At 45.8% G+C, this 20,738-nt stretch overlaps 1 protein-coding gene across 1 annotated transcript in view; it reads left to right on the top strand.

The window, feature by feature from the left end:
- The window catches only part of LOC134983988 (oocyte zinc finger protein XlCOF6-like), a 136,454-nt gene extending 116,039 nt beyond the window's left edge, over positions 1-20,415 (top strand). The window contains exon 8 of the mRNA XM_063949652.1: positions 10,875-20,415. Within this exon, the coding sequence (XP_063805722.1) occupies positions 10,875-12,119 (1,245 nt within the window). The 3' untranslated portion in view covers positions 12,120-20,415. The remainder of the gene's footprint in view (positions 1-10,874) is intronic.
- The last annotated feature ends 323 nt before the right edge of the window (positions 20,416-20,738 follow it).

Genomic DNA, 20,738 nt, shown 5'->3' with positions numbered 1-20,738 from the left:
TGGTGTATCTCCTACATCAGGAGCCATCAGCCCCTATTATACTCCTGCTCTCCCTCTCACATCATGTCACTGTGTGTTACCAGCCCAGAGATCTGACCAGTCTCCCCCCCACACTCTCTGGTGTATCTCATACATCAGGAGCCATCAGCCCCTATTATACTCCTGCTCTCCCTCTCACATCATGTCACTGTGTGTTACCAGCCCAGACATCTGATCAGTCTCCTCCCCAAACTCTCTGGTGTATCTCATACATCAGGAGCCATCAGCCCCTATTATACTCCTGCTCTCCCCTCACATCATGTCACTGTGTGTTACCAGCCCAGAGATCTGTCCAGTCTCCTTCTCACACTCTCTGGTGTATCTCATACATTAGCAGCCATCAGCCCCTATTATACTCCTGCTCTCCCCCTCACATCATGTCACTGTGTTACCAGCCCAGAGATCTGACCAGTCTCCTCCCCACACTCTCTGGTGTATCTCATACATCAGGAGCCATCAGCCCCTATTATACTCCTGCTCTCCCTCTCACATCATGTCACTGTGTGTTACCAGCCCAGAGATCTGACCAGTCTCCTCCCCACACTCTCTGGTGTATCTCATACATCAGCAGCCATCAGCCCCTATTATACTCCTGCTCTCCCCCTCACATCATGTCACTTTGTTACCAGCCCAGAGATCTGACCAGTCTCCTCCCCACACTCTCTGGTGTATCTCATACATCAGGAGCCATCAGCCCCTATTATACTCCTGCTCTCCCTCTCACATCATGTCACTGTGTGTTACCAGCCCAGAGATCTGACCAGTCTCCTCCCCACACTCTCTGGTGTATCTCCTACATCAGGAGCCATCAGCCCGTATTATACTCCTGCTCTCCCTCTCACATCATGTCACTGTGTGTTACCAGCCCAGAGATCTGACCAGTCTCCCCCCCACACTCTCTGGTGTATCTCATACATCAGGAGCCATCAGCCCCTATTATACTCCTGCTCTCCCTCTCACATCATGTCACTGTGTGTTACCAGCCCAGACATCTGATCAGTCTCCTCCCCAAACTCTCTGGTGTATCTCATACATCAGGAGACGTCAGTGTGTGTTGCATACCATGACCATCATATAAAATTAGAAATTGTTTCCAGCAATAAGGCTAAAATGGATGTGGATTTATACTGGTTTCTAATTTTAGATAATGGTCACGGTATATAAGAATGTAATATTGTGATTCTTGTATATGACCCTGATGAAATCACACAGACCACATTGGTGGTCAAAGCGAAACGCGTTGTGCCAACTGATGGTGGTTTGTGTCAGCGTCCATTATCCTTTAATGTTTCAATAAAGATTTTTAAGGTAAACTATTTATATCTTTTGATCACAGTACATTTGCATTGTCTTGTTATGTTGAATGCTGTATTGGGTGCACTGTGATGGCTGTTTTTGTCCTTATTTGAGCTGACATATGAAACATTTGGAGACTGTTTTACATAAGCTTGATTTGGTTTATTTTTGGGACGGGATATTATACATTCTCCGCTGCATGTATTTGTGATTTTATCTGGAAAATATTGCACAAGGAGTCACCAGTTATCTTTTTGTTTTTTATATACAATATACACAGTGGAATCACATTATTATGACCACCAGATAATAGCCAGAGTGACCACCGTGTGCAGCACGGACAGTAGCTAGACTCTATATACTATATACTGTTTATAGACACACGTTTGGTAGCCCCCAGGTACATTGTGACGGTGAGCTGCTCCCCTGTAGCGTGTCGGTCAGCCCTCACGCACCTTCATTGCCGACGTTCACCTCTCACATCAATGGCACGTGGTGCTCCGCAGTTTCCACGCCAGTTATTAGCAATGGTGCCATTTGTCCAGTCACAATATACCATCACCGCAGCAGCACGCGGACAGGTCACAAACTGCCAGCCTTGGCCCGAAACAGATAATCATCCCTTCCTGCAACTCTGATAAATCGCCCCTTTTACCCATGACAGCAACGAGTGATAAGTGTGCAGACGGCCTATCACACGCCTTCTATACCCACCAAGCCAGCGCACGACACGTGATATACTTCATGGGCTACCGACATCACATGTCATAATATTGTGGCTAGATCATGTATATATGTGTGATTTATGTATGTGAGGCTTTGTGTATCTGGGACATTACTCGATTTGTGTTTTTACATTTAAAATTACTTGTAGAGTATATTGCTTTATACTAGATGATATGATGTTTTCTCTATCGTCCTAAGTGGATGCTGGGGTTCCTGAAAGGACCATGGGGAATAGCGGCTCCGCAGGAGACAGGGCACAAAAGTAAAGCTTTTACAGGTCAGGTGGTGTGTACTGGCTCCTCCCCCTATGACCCTCCTCCAGACTCCAGTTAGATTTTTGTGCCCGGCCGAGAAGGGTGCAATTCTAGGTGGCTCTCATAAAGAGCTGCTTAGAGAGTTTAGCTTAGGTTTTTTTATTTTACAGTGATTCCTGCTGGCAACAGGATCACTGCAACGAGGGACAGAGGGGAGAAGAAGTGAACTCACCTGCGTGCAGGATGGATTGGCTTCTTGGCTACTGGACATGAAGCTCCAGAGGGACGATCACAGGTACAGCCTGGATGGTCACCGGAGCCACGCCGCCGGCCCCCTCACAGATGCTGAAGCAAGAAGAGGTCCAGAATCGGCGGCTGAAGACTCCTGCAGTCTTCTTAAGGTAGCGCACAGCACTGCAGCTGTGCGCCATTTTCCTCTCAGCACACTTCACACGGCAGTCACTGAGGGTGCAGGGCGCTGGGGGGGGGCGCCCTGGGAGGCAAATGAAAACCTTTAAAAAGGCTAAAAATACCTCACATATAGCCCCAGAGGCTATATGGAGATATTTACCCCTGCCTAAATGTACTAAATAGCGGGAGACGAGCCCGCCGAAAAAGGGGCGGGGCCTATCTCCTCAGCACACGGCGCCATTTTCTGTCACAGCTCCGCTGGTCAGGAAGGCTCCCAGGTCTCTCCCCTGCACTGCACTACAGAAACAGGGTATAACAGAGAGGGGGGGCAGAATAAATGGCAATATATTAATATAAAAGCAGCTATAAGGGAGCACTTAATCATAAGGCTATCCCTGTCATATATAGCGCTTTTTGGTGTGTGCTGGCAGACTCTCCCTCTGTCTCCCCAAAGGGCTAGTGGGTCCTGTCTTCGTATAGAGCATTCCCTGTGTGTCTGCTGTGTGTCGGTACGTGTGTGTCGACATGTATGAGGACGTTATTGGTGTGGAGGCGGAGCAATTGCCAAATATGAGGATGTCACCTCCTAGGGGGTCGACACCAGAATGGATGCCTTTATTTGTGGAATTACGGGATAGCGTCAACTCGCTTAAGCAGTCGTTTGCCGACATGAGGCGGCCGGACACTCAATTAGTGTCTGTCCAGGCGCCTCAAACACCGTCAGGGGCTGTAAAACGTCCCTTGCCTCAGTCGGTCGACACAGACCCAGACACAGGCACTGATTCCGGTGGTGAAGGTGACGAATCAACCGTATTTTCCAGTAGGGCCACACGTTATATGATTTTGGCAATAAAGGAGATGTTACATTTAGCTGATACTACAGGTACCACTAAACAGGGTATTATGTGGGGTGTGAAAAAACTACCAGTAGTTTTTACCGAATCAGAAGAATTAAATGACGTGTGTGATGAAGCGTGGGGTGCCCCGATAAAAAACTGCTAATTTCAAAGAAGTTATTGGCTTTATACCCTTTCCCGCCAGAGGTTAGGGAGCGCTGGGAAACACCTCCTAGGGTGGACAAAGCGCTAACACGCTTATCAAAACAAGTGGCGTTACCCTCTCCTGAGACGGACGCACTTAAAGATCCATCAGATAGGAGGATGGAAAATATCCAAAAAGGTATATACACACATGCAGGTGTTATACTACGACCAGCTATTGCGACTGCCTGGATGTGCAGTGCTGGGGTAGTTTGGTCAGAGTCCCTGATCGAAAATATTGATACCCTGGACAGGGACAATATTTTACTGTCGTTAGAACAAATAAAGGATGCATTTCTTTATATGCGTGATGCACAGAGAGATATCTGCACACTGGCATCACGGGTAAGTGCTATGTCCATTTCGGCCAGAAGAGCTTTATGGACACGACAGTGGACAGGCGATGCGTAGAGGAGTTATTTGAGGTCGGTCTATCGGATTTGGTGGCCACGGCTACGGCCGGGAAATCCACCTTTCTACCTCAAGTCACTCCCCAACAGAAAAAGGCACCGACCTTTCAACCGCAGCCCTTTCGTTCCTTTAAAAATAAGAGAGCAAAGGGCTATTCATATCTGCCACGAGGCAGAGGACGAGGGAAGAGACAGCAACAGGCAGCTCCTTCCCAGGAACAGAAGCCCTCCCCGGCTTCTACAAAAGCCTCAGCATGACGCTGGGGCTTCGCAAGCGGACTCGGGGGCGGTAGGCGGTCGTCTCAAAAATTACAGCGCGCAGTGGGCTCACTCGCAGGTAAATCCCTGGATCCTGCAGATAATATCTCAGGGGTACAGGTTGAAATTAGAGACAGAGCCACCTCGCCGTTTCCTGAAGTCTGCTTTACCAACGTCCCCCTCAGAAAGGGAGACGGTTTTGGAAGCCATTCACAAGCTGTATTCTCAGCAGGTGATAGTCAAGGTACCTCTTCTACAACAAGGGAAGGGGTATTATTCCACTCTATTTGTGGTACCGAAGCCGGATGGCTCGGTAAGGCCTATTCTAAATCTGAAGTCCTTGAACCTATACATAAAGAAGTTCAAGTTCAAGATGGAGTCACTCAGAGCAGTGATAGCGAACCTGGAAGAAGGGGACTTTATGGTATCCTTGGACATCAAGGATGCGTATCTCCACGTTCCAATTACCCCTCACACCAGGGGTACCTCAGGTTCGTTGTACAAAACTGTCACTATCAGTTTCAGACGCTGCCGTTTGGTTTGTCCACGGCACCTCGGGTCTTTACAAAGGTAATGGCCGAGATAATATTTCTTCTTCGAAGAAAAGGCGTATTAATTATCCCATACTTGGACGATCTCCTAATAAGGGCAAGGTCCAGAGAACAGCTAGAGAGGGGTTTAGCACTATCTCAAGAGGTGCTAAAGCAGCACGGATGGATTCTGAATATTCCAAAATCCCAATTAATGCCGACAACTCGTCTGCTGTTCCTGGGGATGATTCTGGACACAGTTCAGAAAAAGGTTTTTCTTCCCGAAGAAAAAGCCAAGGAGTTATCTGACCTGGTCAGGAACCTCCTAAAACCAGGAAAGGTGTCTGTACATCAATGCACAAGAGTCCTGGGAAAAAATGGTAGCTTCTTACGAAGCAATCCCTTTCGGCAGATTCCATGCAAAGGGATCTGTTGGACAAATGGTCAGGGTCGCATCTTCAGATGCACCTGCGGATAACCCTGTCGCCGAGGACAAGGGTATCCCTTCTGTGGTGGTTGCAGGAGGCTCATCTATTGGAGGGCCGCAGATTCGGCATGCAGGATTGGATCCTGGTGACCACGGATGCCAGCCTGAGAGGCTGGGGAGCAGTCACACAGGGAAGAAATTTCCAGGGAGTGTGGTCGAGCCTGAAAAAGTCTCTTCACATAAGCATTCTGGAACTAAGAGCAATCTACAATGCTCTAAGCCTGGCGGAACCTCTGCTTCAAGGAAGACCGGTGTTGATCCAGTCGGACAACATCACGGCAGTCGCCCATGTAAACAGACAGGGCGGCACAAGAAGCAGGAGGGCAATGGCAGAAGCTGCCAGGATCCTTCGCTGGGCGGAGAATCACGTGATAGCACTGTCAGCAGTATTCATCCCGGGCGTGGACAACTGGGAAGCAGACTTCCTCAGCAGACACGACCTTCACCCGGGAGAGTGGGGACTTCATCCAGAAGTTTTCCACATGCTATTAAACCGTTGGGTAAAACCAATGGTGGACATGATGGCGTCTCGCCTCAACAAAACACTGGACAGGTATTGCGCCAGGTCAAGAGATCCGCAGGCAATAGCTGTGGACGCGCTGGTAACACCTTGGGTGTACCAGTCGGTATATGTGTTTCCTCCTCTGCCTCTCATACCAAAGGTATTGAGGATTATACGGCAAAGAGGAGTAAGACTAGTGGCTCCGGATTGGCCAAGAAGGACTTGGTACCCGGAACTTCAAGAGATGGTCACGGACGATCCGTGGCCTCTACTTCTGAGAAGGGACCTGCTTCAGCAGGGTCCTTGTCTTTTTCAAGACTTACCGCGGCTGCGTTTGACGGCATGGCGTTGAATGCCAGATCCTAAAAGGAAAAGGCATTCCAGAAGAAGTCATTCCTACCTTGATAAAGGCAAGGAAGGAAGTCACCGCGAAGCATTATCGCCGTATTTGGCGAAAATATGTTGCGTGGTGCGAGCAGCGGAGTGCTCCGATGGAGGAATTTCAACTGGGTCGTTTTCCTACATTTCCTGCAATCAGGATTGTCTATGGGTCTCAAATTGGGATCTATTAAGGTTCAAATTTCGGCCCTATCAATATTCTTCCACAAAGAATTGGCCTCAGTCCCTGAGGTCCAGATTTTTATCAAAGGAGTACTGCATATACAGCCTCCTGTGGTGCCTAAGGTGGCACCGTGGGATCTAAATGTAGTTTTAGATTTCCTCAAATCCAATTGGTTTGAACCACTAAAGAATGTGGATTTGAAATATCTCACATGGAAAGTGACTATGTTACTGGCCCTGGCTTCGGCCGGGAGAGTATCTGAACTGGCGGCTTTGTCTTATAAAAGCCCTTATATAATTTTCCATTCGACATAGGGCAGAGCTGCGGACGCGTCCGCATTTTCTCCCTAAGGTGGTATCAGCGTTTCACCTGAACCAGCCTATTGTAGTGCCTGCGGCTACAGACGACTTGAAGGACTCCAAGTTGTTGGACGTTGTCAGAGCCTTAAAAATATACATTTAAAGGACGGCTGGAGTCAGAAAATCTGACTCGCTGTTTATACTGTATGCACCCAACAAGTTGGGTGCACCTGCTTCTAAGCAGTCGATTGCTCGTTGGTTTTGTAACAAAATTCAACTTGTACATTCTGTGGCAGGCCTGCCACAGCCTAAATCTGTTAAGGCCCATTCCGCAAGGAAGGTGGGCTCATCTTGGGCGGCTGCCCGAGGGGTCTCGGCATTACAACTCTGCCGAGCAGCTACGTGGTCAGGGGAGAACACGTTTGTAAATTTTTACAAATTTGATACCCTGGCAAAGGAGGACCTGGAGTTCTCTCATTCGGTGCTGCAGAGTCATCCGCACTCTCCCGCCCGTTTGGGAGCTTTGGTATAATCCCCATGGTCCTTTCAGGAACCCCAGCATCCACTTAGGACGATAGAGAAAATAAGAATTTACTTACCGATAATTCTATTTCTCGGAGTCCGTAGTGGATGCTGGGCGCCCATCCCAAGTGCGGATTATCTGCAATACTTGTACATAGTTATTGTTAACTAATTCGGGTTATTGTTTAGGAAGCCATCTTTCAGAGGCTCCTCTGTTATCATACTGTTAACTGGGTTTAGATCACAAGTTGTACGGTGTGATTGGTGTGGCTGGTATGAGTCTTACCCGGGATTCAAAATCCTCCCTTATTGTGTACGCTCGTCCGGGCACAGTACCTAACTGGAGTCTGGAGGAGGGTCATAGGGGGAGGAGCCAGTACACACCACCTGACCTGTAAAAGCTTTACTTTTGTGCCCTGTCTCCTGCGGAGCCGCTATTCCCCATGGTCCTTTCAGGAACCCCAGCATCCACTACGGACTCCGAGAAATAGAATTATCGGTAAGTAAATTCTTATTTTTAGTGATAATGGTTTTTATGTAGCCAAGGTTTGTACTTTTTCTCCTTGACTGTCATTTATAGATAACTGCATATGTTACTTTTTATTGCTAAATAGAATTTAATAGATCTGTATTTTACCTGTGAATGTGCAAAGTGCGCTTTATCTACAACTGTGCATATTTTAATGGCGTACGGAAGAGTACTCATGCTGGAGGGTCCTTTTTATTTTATTATTATTTAATATTTATAAAAATGAATGGATGCAATTTCAACCCAACTGCATAGCAGACAGAAGACACTAGCGTAAGATATGGTAGATGTGTGTGATAGACAGGAGTGTAACCTTTATGTAGAAAGGATGTAGCAGGACTCATACAGGTCCAATGCAGCACAAGACATGACAGGGACACTTGAGGAAGATTGGACATATACTATGTGGACAAAAATATTCGGACGCCTGACCATTACACCAATACGGACTGTAATGACATTGTAGTCACATACATATACTTTAATATGGAGTTGGTCCCCTCTTTTACAGCTATAACAGATTCCATTCTTCTTGGAAGGCTTTCCACAAGATCTTGGAGTGTTTCTGTGGGAATTTGTGCCCATTCATTCTGTAGAGCATTTATGAGGTCAGGCGTTGATGTTGGATGAGAAGGCCTGGCTCGCAATCTCCGTTCCAGATCATAATAAAGGTGCTCGATGGGGTTGAGGTCAGGGCTCTGTGTGGAATAGTCAAGTTCTTCCACACTGAACCCATTAAACTGAGCCTTTATAGTCCTTGCTTTGTGCACTGGGGCACACTCATGTTGGAATAGGAAAGAACCTTCCCCAAACTGTTACCACAACGTTGGAAACATAGCATTGTCCAAATGTCTTGGTATGCTGAAGCATTAAGATTGCCCTTCACTGGAGATAAGGGGCCTAGCCCAACCCCTGAATAACAGCCCCATACCATTATCCATCCTCCACCAATCTTCACAGCTGGCATAATGCAGTCAGGCAGGTAACGTTCTAACAGCATCCACCACACCCAGACTCGCCCATCTGACTGCCATACAGAGAAGTGTGATTCATCTCTCCACAGACCACGTTTCCACTGCTCCACAGTCCAGTGTTGTGTGCTTTACACCACTCCATCCCACGCTTGGCATTGGACTTGGTGATGTGAGGCTTGCATGCAGCTGCTCGGCCATGGAAACCCATTCCATTAAGCTCCTGCCGCACAGTTTTTGTGCTTACATTAATGCCAGTAGAAGTTGGGAACGCTTTAGCTATGGAATCAACAGAGAGTCGGTGACTTTTACGCACCATGCACCTTAGCAGTTGTTGAACCTGTTCTTGATCTTACGTGGTCTTCCGCTTCGTGGCTGAGTTGTTGTTGTTCCTAAACACTTCCACTTTCTAATAATATCACTTACAGGTGACCGTGGAATATCCAGCAGGGATGAAATTTCACACACCATCTTATTGCTAAGGTGGCGTCCTATCACAGTACCACGCTGGACGTCACTGGGCTCTTCAGAACGAGCCAGTTTGTATCACAAATGTTTGCAAATAGAGACTGCATGGCTAGGTGCTTGATTTTTATACACCTGTGGCAACGGGTCTGATTGAAACACCATGTCACTAATCAACAGGCGTGGCCAAATAGTTTGGTCACACACACACACACACACACACACACACACACATATATATATATATATATATATATATATATATATACACCGTAGATATCATACCACACACAGATACGTATCTCTAGATATAGCACACATATAGATATCATATCACACAGACACATGTATACCTAGGTACTATGTCACACAGAAACATTTACTGTTGATGTAACACAGCAGGTTGTTGAAAGGGACAAAGACCTGTGAATTGCAACATTACAATGTGAGGATGCAGGGCCTGCGACCAGGGTGCTTTATAAAACTGACTATCGGGAGGTTTCTGGGTACTCAGAACCCCTCCCTGTGTGCGCCCATGTATATTCAGACAAATACATTGATACCATATGAGTTACATGGCACAGCACTGGTACATGAGGTTTTCTGTCTCGTGATGCTGCCTGGACTTTGGTGAGTTATGTAGCTGCTCTGTCTGCAGTGTCACTGTGGCTGTGTGTAAGCCATGTGACCGGCTTAAAATATAACACAACCACATTACAACTGTTTTATCCAATCAAGTGAGTCCTTTCAGCTGTATATACATATATAATGGTAATGAAGTGCACTTACAAATGTGTCCACATACACCTTTCCCCAGTTAAGCCGTATGGCCAAATTAGTCATGCCGTGGAATCTAAAACATTGTGATTTTCTTAAGATATTCTACTTTATACGAATTCTTTTACGAAAACAAACATTGTGAATCCTTCTAATTGCTACTCGCGGTGCAGCGTCTTTACCATGCTAAGCATTTTGTGCCAAATGAAGCAGGAAGGGAAAGGTTTATGGAACACATCTGTAGGTTATAAATGGAAATGAATTACAGTCCATTTTTCAAATCACTATTTAGTAATATAAGCACTTTGGGGCAATAAAATCTTCCCCTCAATGTAAAATAAGTTATTTTATTTCCATTCATTTATTTCCTGCAGATGGACGCAGCAGGAATACCTTGGAAGAATACCTAATTTTGTCTCCAGATTGTGACATTAAAGATAACCTCATCACACAAGGTTCTCTGGGAGAAAACACTCATCCCCAAACTTTACATCCAAAACTTCACAGTTCACATATACCATATGATGCCTCTAATTATAATAATGACAGTTGTCATGATACCTCAGATATAGCTACAGATAGTACAGCTCACACACATGATAAATTATATCCATGCTCTGAGTGTGGGAAATGTTTTACACAGAAATCAAGTCTTGTTAGACATCAGATAAGTCACACAGGTGAGGGGCCATTTCCATGTTCTGAGTGTGGGAAATGTTTTGCATGCAAATCAGAACTTATTACACATCAGAGAAGTCACACAAATGAGAGGCCATTTCTATGTTTCCAGTGTGAGAAATGTTTTATACAGAAATCGCATCTTCTTGCACATCAGAGAATTCACACAGGTGAGAAACCATTTCTGTGTTCTGAGTGTGGGAAATGTTTTGCACGGAAATCAGAACTTGTTACACATCAGAGAATTCACACAGGTGAGAAACGATTTCCATGTTCTGAGTGTGGGAAATGTTTTACATACAAATCACAAATTGTTAGACATGAGAGAAGTCACACAGGTGAGAGGCCATTTCCATGCTCTGAGTGTAGGATGTGTTTTTTACAGAAATCAAGTCTTGCTGCACATCAGAGAACTCACACAGGTGACAAACCATTTTTATGTTCTGAGTGTGGGAAATGTTTTGCACGTAAATCATATTTTCTTAAACATCAGAAAAGTCACACAGGTGAGAAACTATTTCCATGTTCTGAGTGTGGGACATGTTTTACAGATAAATCATATCTTGTTATACATCATAGAACTCACACAGGTGAGAAACCATATCTATGTTCTGAGTGTGGGAAATATTTTACACATAAATCAGATCTTGTTAGACATCAGAGAACTCACACAAGTAAGAAGCCTTTTCCATGTTCTGAGTGTGGGAAATGTTTTACGCAGAAATCAGATGTTGTTAGACATCAAAGAACCCACACAGGTGAGAAACCATTTCCATGTTCTGAGTGTGGGATGAGGTTTTCACAGGAACAACACCTTCTTCGCCATCAGAGAAGTCACACAGGTGAAAAACATTTTCCATGTTCTGAGTGTGGGAAAAGTTTTTCCGAGGAACACCTCATTTACCATCAGAGAAGTCACACAGGTGAGAAACCATATCCATGTTCTGAGTGTGGGACATGTTTTACACACAAATCAGCTCTTTTAAGACATCAGAGAACTCACACAGGTGAGAGGCCTTTTCCATGTTCTGAGTGTGGGAAATGTTTTATAAAGAAATCACATCTTGTTAGACATCATAGAATTCACACAGGTGTGAAACCATATACATGTTCTGAGTGTGGGAAATGTTTTACACACACATCAACTCTTGTTAGACATGAAAGAACTCACACAGGTGAGAAGCCTTATCCATGTTCTGAATGTGGGAAATGTTTTGTACAGAAATCAAATCTTGTTACACATCAGAGAACTCACACAGGTGAGAAACCATTTATGTGTTCTGAGTGTGGGAAATGTTTTACGCAGAATATAGATCTTGTTACACATCAGAGGACTCACCTAAGACATAAGCAATTTTCCTGAGCTGGTATGCCACGATATTTTGTGGAAGGCAAGTCAAATATTCAAGCATACAATGTATTAATAAATTATAAATTCATTATTTTAAAATAGATTAAATGTATTTCACCAACCTAAAGTTAGAACAGGTATCTCTCAACATTAATAAGACTGCATTGTTAAATAGCATTCTAAAAAATACTCCTAACAATGGGTTTTAGATATAATGGGAAGCTGTGACATCATTTTATTACATGGTCATACTTTCTAATCAACCACTTCAATGCTAAGTAAAATGCGGGACTTTTCCTCAACATATACAGTGCCATCCAGAAAGTATTCACAACGCTTCACTTTTCCTAAATTTTATTATGTTACAGCCTTATTCCAAAATGGAATACATTAATTTTCTGTTACGTGCTACCGGTTACTGGGAATCCATTTAGTACCATGGGGTATAGACAGGTCCACTTGGAGCCATGGGCACTATAGAAGTTTGGTAACGTGTGCTGGCTCCTCCCTCTGTGCCCCTCCTACCAGACTCAGTTTAGAAAATGTGCCCGAAGGAGCCGGTCACATCTCTGGAAGCGCTTGAAGAGTTTTCTGCATTTATTTTAAAAGTTTGTTATTTTCAGGCAGGGTTGGATGGCACCAGCCAGCCTGCTTCGTGGGACTTAGGGGGGGAACGGCCCAGCTCCACTAAGGGTTAATGGTCCCCACAGCGGTGAGCGTACATTCCCGCAGCACGCCGCCACCCCTAACAGAGCCAGAAGAGTGGTGAGTACTAATCCTGCGACTAGCGCGTCACCAGCCATTATGGCGGCATTAGGGTACGGAGATGCATGGCTTCTAACAGGGCGGACTGAGTCTCCAGACTTAGTACACAGTATGTGTACACAGTACCCAGACTGGCATTGCAGCTTAAAAGGGGGCTTACTCCATTTTATGCGCTTAGACACATAAAGCCAGTATAAAGAAGAGCTGGAAGACCGCGTGCCATTGCAGGGACGGGGCTTTACTATGAGCGGATCCAGCAGCTCACCAGCGCCATTTTCCCTCTGCAGTGGACACAGACGCTGACTGACAGGGACGCACAGCTCCTCCGGAGAGACTCCAGATTACCTCAGTGGTACCAGGGGGTCATAGCAGGGGGGAGCTATATACTAGTGTACTAAGTCCCTACTCTGGGTACTTAGTCTGCGACCCAGCTAAGCTTGGCTTTAGCGATAAGGGTTCTATCCTCTCTCTCTGTCTCTCGGGAAGGACTCTTTGTGGGTTAATTGTGCTCTTAACCTTTTCCTGTGTGTGTGCTGTTACTGCTGCAGTATGTCAGGCAAAATGTATCATGCAGGGCACAGTGTTCCTCTTATCCAGGGGGTTCACTAGTCTGTACTCAGTGTAGTATCCCTTCTCAGGCTAGTGGGATGTAGCCAGCATGGCTAGACTCCATTCGGCGGATAATTTCCACCATCTCTACTAAATTATCTCGTAGTGAGAAGGAAACACAATACTTAAGACAGTCTATGACTCAGTTTATGACTCAGTACCAGCGTCTCAGTACTCTACCGTTTGTCTGCAGAAACATTATTTGGCTCATCTCCTGCATTCTGACTCTGATGATGAAGGGTAAGAAATGGAGGAAGGTGAGGTGGACATAGAGGTAGGGGAGGGTACTCTGTCGCAAGGTGTTGAGGATCTCATAGACTCTATCAGGGAAATCCTGTATATTCCTGATAAGGTGACAGAGATGTGTGAGGAAGCTTTCGTTAATGTGACGTAAAAATCCTCAGCCACTTTTCCTGTGTCAAAGGAAAATAGCCTGTTTTGAAGAACCCTGTGTTAATCCAGATAAGAAATTTCAAATTCCTAGGCGGTTATCATCTTTTCCTCCTGAGGATAGGGGAAAAAATGGGAAAATCCACCGATAGTGAATACGTCAGTGTCCAGGCTCTCACGTAAAATAGTATTACCTGTTCCTGGTGCAACCTCCCTAAAGGATACAGCTGATCGTAAGATTGAGACTACACTCAAATCTTTGTATACAGCTGCAGGGGTGGCCCAGAGGCCCACTATAGCATGTGGGTGGATTACGTGAGCCATTGCTAAATGGTCTGGTAACTTAATTGAGGGGTTAGACACCTTACCTCAAGAGGAAATTGTTTTACTCCTGCAATACATACAATACTCTGCAAACTTTATGGTGGAAGCCATTAAGGAAATAGGTTTGCTTAATGCACGCACCACAGCTGTGGCAGTGTCGGCATGCAGGGGATTATGGCTACGTCAGTGGACTGCTGACACGGACTCCAAAAAAGGCGTGGAAGGCCTGCTTTCACAGGTGAGGCCTTATTTGGCGAAGACCTCGATAAGTGGATTTCGCGAGCTACTGCGAGTAAATCTACCTTCTGCAGATCCCCCAGGAAAGCCTACTCAGGACCCAATTTACAGTCCTTTCGGACTGCAAAGTTTCGGGGCAAGGCCAGAGGTTTTTCTACCGCCGCCAGAGGTGCTAGAGGTAAACCACGCAAACCAGCGGCTGCTTGTTCTCAGGAACAGAGCTCCGGCTAAGTCTCTTCAAAGCCTTCCGCATGACAGTGGGCCGCGATGCCTGGGAGACAGGGAGGTGGGAGCCGAGCTAATATTCTTCAGTCACATCTGAACAAGATCTTGCTGGGATCCCTGGGTCACAGACCTTATATCCCAGGATTTCAGGCTGGAGTTCCAGGATCTCCCACCTTACAGATTCTTCAAATGAGGCTTACCAGTTTTACAAGAGGCAAGAGTAACCTTTCAAGAAGCCATTCAAAAACTGTTACAGACCCAGGTCATTGTTCCAGTTCCACCTCATCTACAAAACAAGAGATACTATTCCACCTTGTTTGTAGTTCCGAAACCAGACGGTTCAGTAAGATCGATTCTGAATCTGAAGTCATTGAACCTATACTTACAAGTGTTCAAGTTCAAGATAGAGTGTCTGCGAGCAGTGATCTCAGGTCTGGAAGAGAGGGAATTCCTAGCATCTCTAGATATCAAGGATGCATATCTTCACATTCCGATCTGGCCACCTCATCAGGCTTATTTATGGTTTGTGCTGCAGGACTGTAACTACCACTTTCAGGCCCTGCCATTTTGTCTTTCCACGGCACCGAGGGTGTTCACCAAAGTGGTGACAGAGATGATGATGCTACTCCGCAAACAGGGAGTGAACGTAATTCCTTCCCTGGACAATCTTCTGATAAAGACTGCCTCCAGGGAGCAGTTGTTGGAGAACATTGGTCTCACAAGTAGATTACTTCTGGATCATGAGTGGATTCTGAACCTGCTAAAATCTCACCTAGAACCAACGCAAAAGCTCATTTCCTGGGAATGATACTGGACACAGTCTCAGAAAGTGTTCCTTCCCTTGGAAAAGGCAATGGTGATCCAGTCGATGGTTCGGGCTGGCTTGAAGCCGACCCGAATCTCAGTACATCTGTGCATCCGCTTTCTGGGGAAAATGGTGTCTTCTTACGAGGCAATTCAGTACGGAAGGTTTCATGCAAGGCCCTTCTAGCTGGATCTGTTGGGCAAATGTTCCGGATTGCATCTTCACATGCATCAGAGGATTTGTCTGGTGCCAAAAGCCAGGATCTCCCTCCTCTGGTGGCTACAAACTTCTCACCTAGTGGAGGGTCGCAGGTTCGGGATTCAGAATTGGATTCTCTTAAGCACAGATGCAAGCCTCAGAGGTTGGGGGTGCAGTAACCCAGGGGGTGCAATTTCAAGGAAGGTGGTCAAGTCATGAAGTCATCCTTCCAATAAACATCCTGGAGCTCAGGGCTATCTACAACGTCCTTCGGCAGGCCTCCTCTCTTCTTCAGAATCAGGCCATTCAAGTTCAGTCGGACAATGTGACGGCGGTGCCTTACATAAACCGACAGGGCGGAACAAAAAGCAGAGCCGCAATGTCAAAGGTGTCAAGAATTGTCCTCTGGGCAGAAAAACACGCCGTGGTGTTGTCGGCGATCTTCATTCCGGGAGTAGACAACTGGGAAGCAGATTTCCTCAACAGACATGACCTGCACCCGGGGGAATGGGGCCTCCACCCGGAGGTGTTCCAGTGGCTGACATGTCGGTGGAGTTATCCACAAATCGACATGATGGCCTCTCGACTCAACAAGAAGCTCAAGCGGTATTGTTCCAGGTCATGGGACCCACAGGTTGTAGAGGTCGACGCCCTGACAACTCCGTGGGTCTACCAGCTGGTGTACTTGTTTTCTCCAATTCCTCTGATCCCAAGAGTTCTCAAAAAAATTTAAAAGGGAAAAAGGTCAAGCACTCCTGATTGCTCCGGACTGGCCGCAAAGAGCCTGGTATGTGGATCTTCTCGAGATGCTAATCAAAGATCCGTGGCCTCTGCCTCTTCTAGTGGATCTTCTGCAGCAGAACCTATTCATTTATCAAGACTTACCATGACTACGTTTGACGGCATGGAAGTTGAACCGCTGATTCTGGCCAGGAGAGGGATTCCTGACAAGGTCATCCCGACTATGATCCAAGCCAGAAAGGGGGTAACGTCAAAACATTACCATCGTATCTGGATGAAATATGTCCCTTGGTGTGAGAGCAGACGATATTCTACGGTGGAATTTCATCTGGGACGTTTCCTGCTCTTTCTGCAGTCGGGAGTTGATGTGGGCCTACGCCTAAGCTCTATAAAAGTTCAGATTTCGGCCTTGTCTGTTTTCTTTCAGAAACATTTGGCTTCTCTTCCTGAGGTCCAGACGTTCTTGAAGTGTGTTCTTCATATCCAACCTCCCTTTGTGCCTCCCATTGCACCTTGGGATCTCAATTTGGTTCTGCAATTCCTCCAATCGGACTGGTTTGAACCATTACAGGAGGTAGACGTAAAGTATCTTACATGGAAGACAGTCATGCTGTTGGCCTTGGCTTCGGCGAGGCGCGTCTCGGAGCTGGGGCATTGTCTCAAAAGAAACCCTACTTGATTTTCCATGAGGACAGAGCTGATCTCAGGACTCATCAGCAATTCCTTCATAAGGTGGTGTTGGCGTTTCATAGCAACCAGCCAATTGTGGTTCCGGTTGTTACTGACACCTCTGCTACTTCGATGTCCTTGGACTTTGAAAGGGCTTTAAAGGTATATGTAAAGCGAACTGCTTGTCACAGGAAATCGGACTCGCTGTTCATTCTATATGATGCCAACAATATTGGGTGTTCTGCTTCAAAGCAGTTTATTCACGCTAGATCCTGCTCACTATCCAGCATGCTTATTCCACGACAGGTTTGCCAATTCCAAAATCTGTACAGGCCCACTCTACTAGGTCGATGGTTTCCTCTTGGGCGTCTGCCCGCGGTGTCTCGGCAGTACAACTCTGCTGAGCAGCTACTAGGTCGGGTTCGAACACGTTTGCCAAGTTTTACAAGTTCGATACCTTGGCCTCTGAGGACCTTCAGTTTGGTTAGTCAGTTCTGCAGGAACCTCAGCACTCTCCCACCCAGTTTGGGAGCTTTGGTACTTCCCCATGGTACAAAATGAATTCCCAGTATCCCCTAGTAAGAGAAAATAGGATTTTAATTACCTACCGGTAAATCCTTTTCTCGTAGTCCATAGAGGATACTGGGCACCCGCCCGGTGCTTCGTTCTTCTTGCACGGTTGCTTGTTTAACTGTTGTTTGATTCAGCTGTTGCTGTCACTGTTTTCAAGTTTGGTTAGCATGGCTTTCGTCTTGTTCTGTTGTGCTGGTTCAAAATCTCACCGCTATCCTTATCTATTTCCTTCTCTAAAAGTATGTCCGTCTGCTCGGGCACAGTTTCCTAGACTGAGTCTGGTAGGAGGGGCACAGAGGGAGGAGCCAGCACACTTTATCAAACTTCTATAGTGCCCATGGCTGCAAGTGGGCCAGTCTATACCCCATGGCACTAAATGGATTCCCTGTATCCCCTACAGACTACGAGAAAAGGATTTACCGGTAGGTAATTAAAATCCTATTTTTTCCATCAAAATTCTACACACAAATCCCCATGACAATGTAAAAAAAAATGTTTTTGAGATTTTTGCAAATTTATTAAAAATAAAAAAACTAAGAAATCACATGTACACAAGAATTCACAGCCTTTGCTCAATACTTTGTTGATGCACCTTTGGCAGCAATTACAGCCTCAAGTATTTTTGAATATGATGCCACAAGCTTGGCCTACCTATCTTTGGGCAGTTTCTCCCATTCATCTTTGCAGCACCTCTCAAGTTCCATCAGGTTGGATGGGTAGCGTCGGTGCACAACCTTTTTCAGATCTCTCCAGAGATGTTCAATCGGATTCAAGTCTGGGCTCTGGCTGGGCCACTCAAGGACATTCACAGAGCTGTCCTGAAGCCACTACTTTGATATCTTGGCTGTGTGCTTAGGGTCTTTGATCCGCTGAAATATGAACCATCGTCACAGTCTGAGGTCAAGAGCGCTCTGGAGCAGGTTTTCATCCAGGCTGTCTCTGTACATTGTTGCCTTCATCTTTCCCTCTATCCTGACTAGCCTTCCAGTTCCTGCCGCTGAATCCCCACAGCATGATGTTTCCACCAACATACTTCACAGTAGGGATGGTATTGGCCTGGTGATGAGCGGTGACTGGTTTCCTCCAAACATGACACCTGCCAGTCACGCCAAAGAGTTCAATCTTTATCTCATCAGACCAGAGAATACTGTTTCTCATGGTCTGAGTGTCCTTCAGGTGCATTTTGGCAAACTCCAGACGGGCTGTCATGTGCTTTTTTACTAAGGAGTGGCTTCCGTCTGGCCACTGTACCATACAGTCCTGATTGGTAGATTGCTGCAGAGATGGTTGTCCTTCTGGAAGGTTCTCCTCTCTCCACAGAGGAATGCTGTAGCTCTGACAGTGACCATCTGGTTCTTAGTCACCTCCCTAACTAGGGCCCTTCTCCCCTGATCTCTCAGTTTTGTCGGCTGGCCAGCTCTAGGAAGAGTCCTGGAGGTTCCTAACTTCTTCCGTTTAATGATGGAGGCCACTGTGCTCATTGGGACCTTCAAAGCAGCAGATATTTTTCTGTAAACTTCCTCAGATTTGTGCCTCTCTTGAAACGATCCTGTCTCGGAGGTCTACAGACCATTCCTTTGACTTCATGCTTGGTTTGTTCACAGACATGCACTGTCAAGTGTGGGATCTTATATAGACAAGTGGGTGCCTTTCCAAATCATGTCCAATCAACTGAATTTACCACAGGTGGACTCCAGTTAAGCTGTAAGAACGTCTCAACGATGATCAATGGAAACAGGATGCACCTGAGCTCAATTTGAGCTTCATGGCAAAGGCTGTGAATACTTATGTACATGTGATTTCTTTGTTTTTTATTTTTTCACATTGTCATGAGGTATTGTGTGTAGAATTTTGAGGGGAAAAATTTATTTATTCCATTTTGGAATAAGTCTCTAACATAAAACATGGAAAAAGTGACGCGCTGTGAATACTTTCCGGATGCACTGGTCATCAAAGTGCAAATGGTGGCCGAGGAGGAGGCAGGACATGATTATATAATTACTGCAATACCCAATGACATCATTAAGCCCCACTTTTTAAGACTCGGAATGGCTGGAGGACATTAAAAGTGCAGTATTGAAAAGAAGGAAGTCTCCATTTTTAAAATAATTTGTTCTCTAGAAGACTGGTGATCAGTGTGTTAATCAGACAGTAAGCTTCTATACTATAGGAATCATTGTGAAGTCCAGGAATGGGGCAGGATCTGTCCCATCCTGACTTCAATATATACATTGGGCACACAAGCTGGGTACACACTAGATCAGAGATTTTCAACCTTTTACAACTCGTGGCGCACTGAACAAGTATTAAATATTGCCAAGGCACACACAAATATAATGGTGATGCGTGGTGCAGTTGCGTGTCCTATGATGTCATGTTGCAGCTTCTCCATAGGTAACGCCTGAGCCACATCTGAGAAAGCCATAAGATCCCAACACTGCCCGGGTCCAAAATAAGAACTGGCTCTGCAACCACTAAACCCACCAGTATTGATCGTTCCAGGGCCTCAGTAGCGGCAAAACACTGACGGGCCTGGCTGTGCTTCTACGGCGGCACACCTGGAGACTGCTCAGGGCACACTAGTGTGCCACAGCACAGTGTTTGAAAAACACTTTACTAGATGATATGTCGTTTGATCCAGCTGAGATTTTAGAGAACTGCATCAGGGAAAAAAAAAAAACACACTGGAGATTAGTTATACGATTTGTTTAAGTATTTGATTATATAAATTTGTAGTTGTTAGTAAAATCAATATACTGTGCATTTCATTTAATAAACCTTTGTTCTACAGTTTTTTGACTCCTCTTCCAATGAGTTGTTAAATTGCTAAGCAGCAACTTAGTACAGTAGGTAGAGGTACGGTTCTGTACATTACAGATTATACATCCATGGGAGAAGGGGCAGTAGGTAGTAGAGGTACGGTTCTGTACATTACAGATTATACACCCATGGGAGAAGGGGCAGTAGGTAGTAGAGGTACGGTTCTGTACATTACAGATTATACACCCATGGGAGAAGGGGCAGTAGGTAGAAGAGGTACGGTTCTGTACATTACAGATTATACACCCATGGGAGAAGGGGCAGTAGGTAGTAGA

Source organism: Pseudophryne corroboree (genome assembly GCF_028390025.1).
Source record: "Pseudophryne corroboree isolate aPseCor3 chromosome 3 unlocalized genomic scaffold, aPseCor3.hap2 SUPER_3_unloc_3, whole genome shotgun sequence".
NCBI classification, from domain to species: Eukaryota; Metazoa; Chordata; class Amphibia; order Anura; family Myobatrachidae; genus Pseudophryne; species Pseudophryne corroboree.
Note: the sequence above shows the minus strand (reverse complement) of the source record. Positions and strands in the feature narration are given on the sequence as shown.